General features: G+C 37.6%; 1 protein-coding gene across 2 annotated transcripts in view; it reads left to right on the plus strand.

The window, feature by feature from the left end:
• Positions 1-13,727, plus strand: part of lpp (LIM domain containing preferred translocation partner in lipoma) — a 124,306-nt gene that overhangs the window by 32,281 nt on the left and 78,298 nt on the right. For both annotated transcript variants that reach the window (XM_026343757.2, XM_026343765.2), the window contains one exon: positions 11,278-11,477. In XM_026343757.2, the coding sequence (XP_026199542.1) occupies positions 11,282-11,477 (196 nt within the window). In that variant the 5' untranslated portion in view covers positions 11,278-11,281. The remainder of the gene's footprint in view (positions 1-11,277; positions 11,478-13,727) is intronic.

Consider the following 13,727-nt stretch of genomic DNA (forward strand, 5'->3'; position numbering starts at 1 on the left):
AATGTGTCCTCCTGCAATTCATACTTTTCTCATAAGATGAGGATTCCAGTCTGTGTGTCTTCATAAATTACATTGTAGAAAGTTTTTAGTGTCTTTGCGTTTTTTTCTAGAGACACTCCAATCAACTTAATTATCACCTAGACTTACATCGTAGACTGTCCTTGAAACGCCCAGCTATACTGCATGTGTGCTACAGTCCAAATCTTCTTGTTCTCCCTATGTTGCTCCATCATACATGTAGAAGGACTGCTTCCACCACACTGAACAACTATTAAAGGAAATAAAAAAGACAGTTACTGTACTCCTCCAGTATCAGTCTTACAACAGACCCCACTGAGTCTTCTTAACATCAAGTGCTCTTTTTGGAAATGAAAGGCAGCAATTAACACATCAAGGTAGAGGTTGGTACCATACTCATTATTCCCCCTTCAGCCCGCGCAGGTAGGTACAAGACGTCCTTCTGTTGCAATGATAAGCATTTCCTCAGCTGTGATAAGAAGCCCTGGGATAATGCCTGTCAGATGAGGCCAATTAATGATGGCTTGATGTGATGTTTTATCTGTTCAAGGCAAGTTTGCAGCTCCCTGTTGTCCCCTTCCAGATAAGCTTCACTTTGTTGACTTTGCCCCAATCATATTCCAAAGCCAAAGGCACATATTAGCTACCTATCCGAGAGTGACATTTGTAGCTATGGGCCAGCGTTGGATAATGGTCCTTCACTGTCACCCCTGTAGTTTCTGAATTAACAGACACTTTAATTGTGAGATATCACAGGCTCTACTTCAGGCATTTTTGGAGGCAAGGACCAATGAGCTCTAGGCTGCTCATTGGCAGTTTTGATGTTAACTCACTCATCACAAACATTATTTATTTTGTTCAACACATAAGTCCAGAATACCAAAACAGGGCATAAATGATGTTAATATGAGAGGTTGGAAAAAAGATGTAGGTCAATGCTGTCTTTTTAAATTAGGTAAACAGCCTGTTGACCCCCATAGTAAAATTAAAAACTAATGTAAAAAAAATGTTTAGATTTTAGACTTTTAATTGTATCATTTACATGTTTCCTTTAAATCTACAGATCATTTATGAAATATGATATTATGTATTCAGACCAACTAATAAGTCATTTGAGAGGTCATTTTCAGACATGATTAAATAAGAATATATTGACTACAAGTTTTTGGGTATATTCGTGACTAAATAAGCAACTGCTAAAGTTTGAGATAAACATCCTGTGTAATTATTTATTCAGCATTTAACATTCAAAAACTGAACTGCTTCAAAACTGTTCAAACTGCTCCTTGTTGCGTAGTTGGTCCATTCCTTTAGTCCAAATCGATGTAGCCCAACAAATATTTGATGGATTGTTGTCCCCAGAGCATGAAGCTTGCTAACTTTGGTCATCATCTGATTTTTGTTGTTGTGCCACAGTGACACTGACTTAATTGAAATTTGCCAACATGTTGGATGGATTGCTGGAATTTGTTTCAGAGAAAGAGAAGGATGAATGGCTGCATCTTTGGCGTTTCCTTAACCAAGTGTGTCCAATTGCCTGCTCTGGTTTGTGTCGGACTTCTTGCAAAAATAGTGATGTTCCCGTCTTCCTCAGACTAAATCTAGAAGAAACAGAAGGAAATTTTTCTTTCCATCTAATCCAAGGGTCAGCAAGCCTTCCCTTTTGCACAGCATTTTTTGGCCAAAAACATAAAAAAAATTGTCTGGAGCCACAAAAACTAATAACCCCTTTATTGTACATGCAGGTGCCACTTTTTAACCACCTTATTTACTGACACTGCTTCATTCATAATAATACATCCACATTTATTAGTTCATTAGATTTTGTTTTAACCACCTCTTTCTGTGAAGTAAGTAAAGCTGTCAGATGCATGTGGTGAAGCAGAAGTAAATTATTGTCCTCTGAAATGTAATGAAGGTAAAATGACAGCTTTGATGGAACTCTGCATGGTTGAAAGAAAGTTGCTTTCTTTAAAATCTGTGTGCAGCAGTGCCGTGTTTGCTTGTAATAAGGTTACAGTAAGGAGGGCACAGTGTCACAGCGGAAAGTTCTCACATGTTCGACACAAACCATTTCAGGACGTCACCATTAAGATGTTATGACCAGGCTCTCATGCTGATTTCAGCTCAAATACATGCACAAATGCATTAGTATGTAAATGTCTCTGATACAAATTTTCTGCTCTTTTGTCTTGTGTTACTTCCTTACACCATTAAATCCACCTTTTTAGTTGGTGTCTTCTTTAATAATGTAGTCACATTATTGTGAAAGGTGTTTAGAGGAGAATTTAACAACACTAGAGGTGTGGTATTCGTACAATCGGCCCAAATATGCTTTTCTAGCTCAACACTATCACTTACATTGGTAAATCATCTTCTGTTATTTACTGCTTATTTGCTGTAAATGTGAAATATCCAAATCCTTTCTTTGTTTATTGTTGATGCAAATATATATTTTAAAAAAATCTGCTATCTACCACAGAGGTATGCGGGAGATGGTTAAGGTTGTGTTGTGATATATTTACAGCTGTCAGTCAGTAACCTCCTGAGACTCAGATAAGATAAACTCCTGAGACGTCGCATCTTACCACTTGCAGTATCAAGGAGCACATACTCCAGTCATGCAAGCCATCCAATTCTATTTGATATATCCCAAGCCAATACAAGCTGTCAGTCAGCATTAAAGTCAGATTCACATATTTACAGAAAAGTTGTGCTGCTGTCATTAGGGAGCAAAGGCCAACAACTCAAGTAAACTACTCAACAGCTGTTCAAAAAGTCATGCAAATCTTGTTAGGAAGTTTTGAGGTGTTATTTTAACAAACACAGCTATTATCTAAATGGAATAAATCATATTTTAATGTTGAAGACATGCAGGAATATAATTCTTGTTTGCTGTAATTTTGCTGCCACAAATAAAAAATGAATGCCTAATGTTCTGAAGCTTTTGGTACAAAGAGGTCAGGAAGGCCATGAACCTTAAATTTTGATTTAACTGGCAAGATCTTACAATCGATTAAAAACCATACTGGGAGACGTTGTATATCTCGGTCTTGAGTAGTCTGCACTCAGTTTTTGGTGAAGTGGTGAAGTGAAGAAGCAGGTGACTTGTAGAATGATAGTGAAAAGCAGGCAAAATGATCCACATTAGAGACCTTTGGAATTCCAAAGTTTGTTCCTGGTTTGAAAGGAAAACCTGATTGTTTTGTGTCTCTTTTTCTGTCTCGTTAAAGTTAGTGTCTTCCTTTTGTGGTTGGTCTGTATCACTTTGAAGTTGTTTGCATCTTGTGCTCATTTTATATGTTTGTAGGTGGTTTGTCTCTCCTTGTAGTCATTCTGTGTTTCTTTCTGATTGGTCAGCATCCCCTTGTAGTTGTTGAAATTTTGGAGCTTTTTGTGGGAATTTATTTGTTAGTGGCTATTTTGCTCCTATTTGTTGTTGTTTTGGATTTTTAGGCTAAAAAGTAGATTATGAATTACAGTCACTTTAATATCTGTGATACTTTTAAGTCCTTTTTTATGCAAAGAGAGAAACCTCAAACAGCACAGTGAACACTTTTTAATGGCAATGTAATGGTTCTAGGTAGGCTCGCACATACAGTACACCTGTTCAAGTGATGCCTAAACAGCTACCTTTTTTCATTTCTTGGTCATTATTGTGCTGTGTTGTTTGTTTTTCTGAAGGTGGCAGGGGGTGTTGGCATGAGAGGCAAGATTGTTACTCTTTGTAGTAGTCACAGCTCCAAATCTCATTTGTAATGGTTATCAACTAGTTGAGTTCTTCACAATAGCTAATGGGGAAAACAAATCAGTATTTCACCGTGTTTATTGTTTAATTAACCTTCACCTTATCCATCTGTGTAATTAGCCTAATTACGAGACCTTACAGTGGCTGGGGATGGCTCCTTGTAAGCAAGTCGAAAGATTTTCTGGCCTTTAACAAATAGAGCACTCATGATTTAAAAACTCACCCAGGCAGACTGAGGTTGTAAAACATATTCTGATTCTGTTCCGATCAATGATGACAGAATAATTTGCAATTTAAAACTCGCATCAAGTGGCAGTTATAATTGCCACAAAGGAGAATCGGAAATAGTTAAAAGATGTGATAATGTGTTAATCAGATTTCCTTGTGTAGATAGGTTTTGTTGGTAGATATGAAACAAAGGACACACCGTTGCACTGCTGATATAGAAGTAGACAAGTAACAGTTGATGTCCGTTGCTGCAACTGGCCCAACAAGTTTGTACTCAAGTCTCTGGGGAACACTTGCTGCCATACACTACTGTCAGACTGAAATCAGCCCACTCTTGTTAAGTTACTGTCTAAGTGCAGACGCGATGAGTTGTGACTCAGACCCACCTCTTCACTGAGCTCTGAGCACAGTTGCTTTGACACAACAAAAAGGTGATTTTGCCTGCTAGCTTTTTCACTCCTTGTTGTCATGGCTGGTTTGTGTTAAATGGCTAGTGCTGGTGCCAGGATCGACTTACAGCAGGTGACTGTTGAGAAAGAGGTGTTGACACGGGACGGATTGTTGATGGTATTAAAGGCAAAGTTGCTTCACTGTAATGTATGAGAAGTCTTTTTTTTTTTTTTTTGGTCACACAATGAAGTCAGACCTTTCTGTAACTGTGAAGTCACTGATTTAACTTCTTTGTGACAGCCCTGTTCTTCTGTGATGACATTTTCCAACTGACTTGTCTGTAAGGAAGTGTAACTGAGCCTCCTTTTTCTCAGTTCTAAAAGAAGTTGTGTGTTTCGCTGAAAGGTGCTGGCTTAACTAGCTTAATGTAAGACATAATTAATCAAAGACATAATAGGCTAATACCTCTTATTCTTCATGTATGTAAAATTCTATTAGCATGTGTACCACTTTTTAAACTACTATGCACTTCTTTTACTTACATACAGGCTTACAGGACCCCTCACTGTGATGGTTTACTTTTACCTAATCCACAGTCTACATGATTTATAGGGATAAGTAAAATAATAAATTGCTGTCTCACATTAGTACTTGCTGGATGTTTTATAGGTCATTGTGTGATAAAGATCTGCAAGCTGTTTACAGATACTTCCAGTACCTAAATCATGTGACATCAAGTATGTATTCTACAATCAATTATTGATTTAATTAAATAAATTAGGATATAGAAATGGTATATCAGTGCCTTAAAATTAGTAGCATTAATAATGAATGCCCATTCTTTGCTCTTGAGTTGAGATAATCTTGTCTTGTAGCTGTACTGTTTGCGGTGGCTATGTTTCAGAACATGATGTTGGACTTGCCCAGTCCTCTGATGCCCAGACACTGCTATTGCTCTTCTACTATTAAATTTTTAATACTTGAAAAAGGCACAAAACAGCCTTTTGCTTTTATTAATATGTCAACACGTGGAATAGTGTCAAACATCCAACCCTTTCAAATATTTACCCTCCTGCACAAAACATTTTGATATCCGTAATGACCACTTGAACTCTTTGTTCGTCCCTGTTTCGAAATAGTGAAACGTGGGGACCGAGTACTTGTTTGTGTAATGTTGTGTTAGTTTATTCAGCCATTCAAACAGCCCTCTAAAGCAAAGCAAGTTCAATGCTGAGAAAACTCGGCAGCAACCTCTTGCAGATGGGAACTTTAAATTTTTAAAGCAGTTTCATCCGCCTGGCTGATCCCCTGCTCGTTACGTCACGAACCGTGAGTGCTAGTCCCAGTTGCCTACCACCCTCTATTTGGTATAAAAAATCTGCAAGCCAAAGTGTGGCTCCATCTTTATCTAATTGGTGTCTTTTTGAAGTGATGTTTTGATCGGTGCCTAGTGGACCAAGTGCTCTGTAGTTTTAACTGAACTTTACTCATGGGACAAAGCCCAAGGTGGAAGATAAGCAGTAATTGCCCTTTAAATATTAGTTCACTTTGTCATAGTTCACAAAAAGATACATTGGAACTTATGCAGTCCATTATCATGGGGAGCACTCAATTCCCTTTAATATTAAAGATGTGTAAAAGAGTTTTCTTTTGGGGGGGGGGGGGGGGGGGGGACATTAGTCATTTTCATTTCTATCTATTGTGTAAAGCACTACAACAGATTTGTTTTGGACTTTGATTAAATGGCACACAATGCAAAACAGAATGTGGCAGTGGATCTGCTTTGCTCTGTGTTGATAAAATATTAGTATAATTTTTTTAGCAACAGCTTTATTGCACTGTCATGGTTGCACACCTTTACACTGAAAGTTGCTTGCTACAACCAGTTTGACCTGTTTGGCTATAGAATACCTTCTCTGGAGCAGTGTGAGGTTTAAGTTATTAATCACTGGCACCTCAGCTAAAAAGGCAAGTGCTGCTTTGTCACTACTAAGGAAACCTGCTTCTCCAATCTTTTGGCCACCGCTGCCTTAGTTCTCTGGAATATTAGACTCAAAATATTGTGGCCCTTTTGTTGCCTAAAGAAATCTTCAAAAAGTAGTGTTTATTACAAATGATATTGTTGCTGAAGGGTCCATCAATGTAATTAGAAAAACTGATCCTAAAACACTTCAATTCTCACAACAGTGTCAATGATACTGCCCAAAAAGAACAGACAGAAGGAGACCAGTCCTTATTAAGGACTGCATGCACTGTGCGTCAATATAATATTATACACCATAACAATATACCCATGCTTTAGACTTAAAGCTGCAATAATTTTAAAAACAGTGAATCAAATAAGTTTAGTATCGACAGTATGACTCTTAGAAATGAACAGCTTTTTGTTTTGATTTTTGTGGTCTTTACTTTATCCTGAACACCTCCAGATAAAGTTCTTCGGTTTTGTGCACGTTTACAGCATGTGATTCAGTCTCGCAGCTACAAAGATTTGTTAGAAAGCAAGCATGTCATGCTTTTTCTCCAAAAAAAAAAAACAAAAAAACACACAACACAAGTCTCTGAACCCTGCCATTTTATGTTAGTATTCAGTACTCTCTGTGGTCCTCTTTGGATGGTTTTGTTTGATAGTTTCTTTGGTGGATATGAAAGATTAATGCTGCAGAAACACCTGCAGCAGTTCCTCAATGACAGCTGTAAAAGTGCAGCGAAACAGCTGCGAGAAGACAGCCCGACTGCCACGGCCCCATAAAGCAAACTGTTAAACATGGTGTCACAGCTTTGTGAGTCATCTTGTAACTGCCCCAGCAACTAGGATTGACTTTTCTTTCATGAGCCTTCAATACAGAAGCAGACGGTTTTGTAACTGCAAGTGCACTTTCGACCTATGTCATATGCCACACTAAAAGTCATGTATTGTGCATATTCATATATGCTTTCTTGTGGTGTGTTCACTCATTTTCTCATGTGCATTAAGATGTGAATTTGACTGTTTATCACAAAACACATTAAAGCTGATCTAGAAGAGCACTAACCTGATGCATAATTGAGTGTATTAAGGAGCAGGAGCTCAGAGAAGTCAAAATTGAATAAATCACAAAGCACACTATGGTGCACTAGGTGTTGTATTGTAAGTATATGTTACACTGTGCAAGCTCAGGAGAAAAGGTCTGGAATTACAATGGGTTCACATCTGTTGAATCAGTGTGTTTACTGCTGAGTTCAAATCATATACATATGTTTTGTACTGTATACATTGTGATTGTGTGGGTTGTGTGGTGTGCTGGTTTCCCTCCACAGTCCAGAGGCATGCTGGGAGAAACGGAAACTCTAAAATTGAGACATATTGTGATGTGTTCTCCATCACTGCGACATAGGAGCGTCTCTAACAGTGCAGCATAGATAACATATGGATGAGAGTAGTTAATACATACATAGTACATACTCTGTGGTGTTCTGTAGCATATCTTAAATTGATCAAAGTAAGATCTATTTACATTTGTTAGAACTGTAAGGCACATTGCCTTCAGCAGTCTTTAATGTAAAGGAAAGGATAAATACAACATACTAAAGAGCAGAGTACAGACAAGGCCCCTGTTTCATCAGCAGCTATTAATGATGTGGAGATGGAGTTACACCAGAAAATCTCATTATAAGTTTATTGGAGGAAAGGAACGGCACCAGATAAAGCACGATGATATTCAAAACCCAACACTGTACACCAGTATCAAACAGGAAATGCATACTTTTTGAGTACATAATCACTAATATGAATCACATTGCACTTTGCCATTTATGGGAGCTATGGGAGACAACAGTGCTCTTGTAGTCTTTGGTAGCTGACCCTTTCCTTTGCAAATGGCAAAATGAACATTATTATTAATAAAATATGCATACAGCTCTTCAGTCCAGGCTGAGTGTGGCTGTTTTGAGGTTTTATGGTTTATGGAAAAAACTAGTATATATTTATTTAAGATTTATTTTAGTTATTTTGTTGTATTTTTCCTTTTTCACTGTTCACAGAAACCTGTATTTAAAGATCTGTTGTGTGAATTTTAATTTGTGCATTTGTTCTTGTGAAGGTGGGAAAACTCATTTGAATTGTGAAAAGATGAATTGTTGAAATGACGTGTGTCATAGAGATGAGGCATGCACATGTTGAGTCTCACAGAGCCTAAAAATCTGGTTTCTTTGAGCATAACTGCAACATAAGTCAGAACCATATTGATCAGTCAACTAATTATATGACCACCCCCTTTAGCCATATAAAATCATATCAGCGGACTGGTCACAGTTTATTTTCACTCAGGTCAAATATGTATTTACTGACGATAGTCTTTAACATTTGCTTAAAATGGCCTGTTGCATGAACTCACTCAGTGACTAACCCTTTATTGGTAGCAGTCTTTAATGGGAAAACTTCGAATAACAACTGCCTCGTGCTTAACATATCATAGCATATTTCTTCTTAGCCCTCGTAGTATGTAATAAAGCAGAGTCATGTTTTTTTAGTAGATATATGTAAATAGATATAACTTTTGATTTGAGGTTGATTCAGAAAACGTGTTGTCAGTAAGATTTTACCATTGAAATGGAGCCATGCAATTAAAGGTCTATTCACATAAGTAATCTATGAATCATTGGAGAAATGGTATACTGATGCCTTTAGTGCAATGGGCTCAGGTTGCTGCCCCCAGAATGACACTGAACCGCTGGTACTGAAGAAAGTTTATTTAAACAAATGTGCACTTTAGGGCTCTGCACACATAAAGTAACATCCCACTGTGAAATATTTGCAATCATCAAAGAATGTAACCACAAACTGAAACAGAAATTTTCCATTCAACACGTTGTATATTGAATCTTACTCACACACTAAGATCATTGCTTCTTCTCCCCCCGCCTTCCTTTTGATTCATCTTTTATTTTTGTTAGCCATTTGAGCGTTGAGAAATGAAAGCATTTGCATTGAAAGGACAGGTGGGTGTGAGACACCAGCGCAGCGTCTGAATTGTAGCATTAAGAGCAGAGAAAAATATCAAAAGTGAGAACCATTCAGACGGCAGGAGGAGCAGGGATTTGAGCAGATATTAAAAGATGATTGTGCGTGGGCTTCTCTGCTGTGCTCCGGAGAAAGAATGTAAACCCCGTATCAGTCAGAGTGAGGATAATAAACAGCAGAAACATCAGAACGCTGCACAACAAACACAAAGAAGGATGGGAAAAAACGCGGTGTATAAATAGTTCAAATATTTCAAGTGATTTCAGAATGCAGTGGTGAAATACTGGATGTTTGTGTCCTCAGCCGCAGCAAGTTCTTTTACTCTGTTGTTGTGTTTTTTCACTGTAACTGTATTAGGAACACACAAGTCAACATGTCAAATAAGTTAAAGTCACACTATATATCATAATGTCAGTTAGAGCTGCATCTAGGAGGTTTATGTTTCTATCTTATGTATGTAGTCCCCTCAAAAACATCGTGTAATAATGAATAAAATATAATGCTGCTAATTGTAGTTTGTAAAACAGAATACTTATTTAAAAATGAGGTGTTACATCTTTAATTGTAGATCAGCGTTGTGTCATTCCTGAACACTCATTTGATCTCCTTTTTGACGGCTACATCAACACTAACAAATCATTGATGGTTACATCAGCGTTACAGCATTTTTCAATACTTTTCTGTTATAAAGTCTTCTTGTTTTTAAAATGCTTTGTTTTCACAGCTCTTTGTTTCACACATCACTTTTTTGATTTGTTGTTCTTGTGTAGGCTGTGCAAGAAAAAGATCCGAGCAAGAGAAAAGGCTCAGAGTCAGAGTTCAAAGTGGTTTCCTTCCCACTTTAACACTTAACTACTTTATTAAATTGGACACATTCATACTTGTCAAAACGTGATGTGTGTTACCTTGTTGTTGTTGTTGTTTGTTTGTTTGTTTTTTTACTTTTACAAAATAACATAATCAGCCGCTTTTTCTAAAAACAAAACTGTGAGGAATCACATTGGAACACATTTTCCAGCCATCTGTCTCACATGGAAAGGATATGCTTCTGTTTTAAGTTCGACTTGTGTTATACGTCACATAGACCATTTATTTACACTTCAGCTAATTTTTTTAAAATTTATTTTACACAATTAACTATATGTTGTATAACACATATGTGTAACTATGTGTTAAGAAATCAAAACACTGATGACCCACACTGAATACTGTTCATCAATCTGTTATGTGCAGCCACACATGACGAATCTGCTGCTAAGATGTTGTTCATGTTCGGTCAAATATGCTCCTTGTGGATGACCTTGCGCAGGTGTGTGTGTCCCATTTTTGACTGTGCTGTTACCCTCCGACGCTGTAGTGGGTGCTGTGGCCTAGTCTTCAGCAGCACACAGCAAAGCTGCTGTAAAAGTGGAAGGCCAGTGAAGCTGAGCATGATGTTTAAAACTTAAATAAAGATTGTACAGTATATGTGTTGAGTTACTTTACTGTTCTTTTGGTTATATAAACGCTCTCTGCTCCTTGTACGTGTGGGGCAGGCACATATTTTACATTTTGAGAAACAGGCCAAGTTACTTAATGTTTGCAGGTGTCGGCAGTTCAATACTGCCAAAATGAGACATTCAGCACTCATTACACCTCAGCGTCAGACACTATGTCTCTTTAACATTGCTCTGTCTCCAAGTTGTGCACAGAAAATGACAAGGGTCGCATATCTTTTTCAATATCAGTCAATTCAACAATTTCAATTAAATTTCTCAGAATAGTTTGAAACTGGCATTGTTTACACTCATCTTTACTGAGGATTAGTGAGAAGCGAGTGAAGCGAAATGAGAAACCTTCAGCACTTCTGTCTTACTAGAATCTACTAACTCTTTCTGTCTTTTCTCTTCAGAACCATGTGGAACCCAGCCAACAGTAATGACCAGGGGGGTCAGGTGACTGCCAGGATGGAGACTATGCCATCTTTGGGTAGTGCAAGCATCTCCATCTCCCAACAGCAGGCACCCAAGAAATTTGCCCCTGTGGTTGCACCCAAGCCCAAGTTCAACCCATACAAGCAGTCCGGAGATCCCACCCTCTTTGACCCTGCAGGTAACGACGCGTAGAACATTGTTGTCAATTTAGACTTTATCTCAAAATGTATTTTAACCTGCCTCCTCCCAGCTGTGTGTCTAGCAAGAAACATAATATTAGCCCAGAAGTGTATTTATTTTTCTTCATTTTGTTGAATTTATTATTAACATGGAATTTGCATCTCAAAGCCAGCATCTCCAATGATTTTACATATTTGATGTTGCATTCTCCATTTTTAGTCCACAGTCATGTTCCACTTCTGCTTCTATTATCAACATTTTCACAGCTTTCACTCAAGAACAAGTAAACCTGAGTGGCTAGTCCAGCAGCAGAACCCCAACTGTAAATGATCTCCCAAAGTGATTCACTCTGAAAATGCTGCTGAACCAAATTCTTTTATTTGTTGATTATCTTACAAAATACAGTTCTTAAAGGTAATCCAGCTGTTTCTTCTGCTATTGTTTAGCAGATGTGATTAACTATTTATAGTTTCCATAGTGATAGGCTTAGTGGACTTTAATTATTTTTTCATTGGTTGAAATATGTGGCTCCAGGCCTACATGGAAACCAGAGTAGGAAAACCAGGAAACATAACAAAGGAGTGAAACCCAACATACTCTGTGATACTTGAAAGCAGTTTATAGGCACAGTAATATAAAACCTTCCTTTCAAGTGTAATTCTAGTGTATTGCTTCTGTAGTTGTGGCCCGTTATTTCTATCAATGACCAAACGTGTGATTATGTGTATTTATGTTGAGATTCATCCAAACACCAACAATGAATGGTGCTCTGATATGCACATAGTGCATATGTGCACACAGCAGAATAGCTTTCTGCAGCTTTAGTTTAGTTGAGAGGTACTGTACAGTGTCAGCCTCTCTGAGGTGTGTGTTTTGTGTGTTTTTTAATTAACTGAAGAGATTGACTCTCAGATCATGACAGTAATTTACACTGTAAGTATGGACATGTGGTGTAAATACTGTAAGAGTGACATCCTGGCCATTCCTAATTTACATAACCATATACTTTAAACTTAATGGTGACAGTGGCCCTGCTGCATGCTTCCTTTCTAATGAACACACAGTGTAGGTGCTGTGGTTTGCAGTTATGTGAGTTCAGGAAGTCTAGTGTTGTCTGCTGTTTTAGGTCTCATGGGAGCTAATGGTTTGTTTTTTCAAAAGGATGCTGGTACAACTAGTCAATATGCTGTGAACATATTTACTAATTGAGGTTCAGGACTATAATTTATGGAGTTACTTATTCATTCAGTTTTTTGAGCCAGGCATTAGAAAGATATATTTGTTTTAGTTAAAGTTATCTAGATTGTTGGTACACAAATGAAGCCTGTTCTCAATAGAGCGTAACTGTGCCTGTTTTACATGAGACAGACAGACATGACTCCACAGTGCAACAACTGCTTTTATAATCAGCTTTGATGAGTAATATTGATAGACAGTGTGCACCACAATGTGTATATATATTTATTATTAATATGTATATATATATGTATATATATATGTATGAACACATACATGACATATAATATTAGTTTTCTCAGATTTTTCTTTTTATAAATGAAATGTATTGATGAGGTAAGTTAAGAATTACAATACATTTAAAATGAGAATGCAGGAAGTGAGTTTGGAGTCACTGAAATAACACTGAGAGCTGAAAAGTTAAGACACCTACTCAGTGCTCCCTACAGGCCGTTAAAAGACACTGATGTCTATAATTTGCATTTGTTCAAAGTAACTGTACTATACCATAAGACAACTGTACACGATGTGATATAAAGGATGTTTTCAGCAATATGGCTACAACGTTGCTGCAGCTCCAAAATATGGTAATTATTATTCAGACTCCACTTGCACTTGTCTGAAGTCTTCAGTGAGCAAGATGTTATAAAGGTAGAACATGACACACAGAAAATATTATATACGCAAATATCAACCCACCTTCCCATCTGGTATATGCGTTGTAATGTGAACATCATCTAAACCTCTGCCCTCAAACCCCCCTGAGAGCCCTAGATTTCCAAAAACAGGGGAAACGGTTATGAAATTCAGCAAGCAGTGAGCACACTGTCAGGCTGAAAACACTGCTGTCTGTGGGGGTTTGTGGTTTGAGTTGTGGACCTGTCTGGTACTCCAGATGTTAGTTTTGTAAAGCTTGTTCTTAGACGACTGCTTTTTGTGCTCTGCCCACCACTGAGAAAAACAAACAAAACATCACCATTGTTGAGGTTTTAGTTGTTCTCAATGTATTTTA

Source organism: Anabas testudineus, chromosome 4 (genome assembly GCF_900324465.2).
Source record: "Anabas testudineus chromosome 4, fAnaTes1.2, whole genome shotgun sequence".
In the NCBI taxonomy this organism is placed as follows: Eukaryota; Metazoa; Chordata; class Actinopteri; order Anabantiformes; family Anabantidae; genus Anabas; species Anabas testudineus.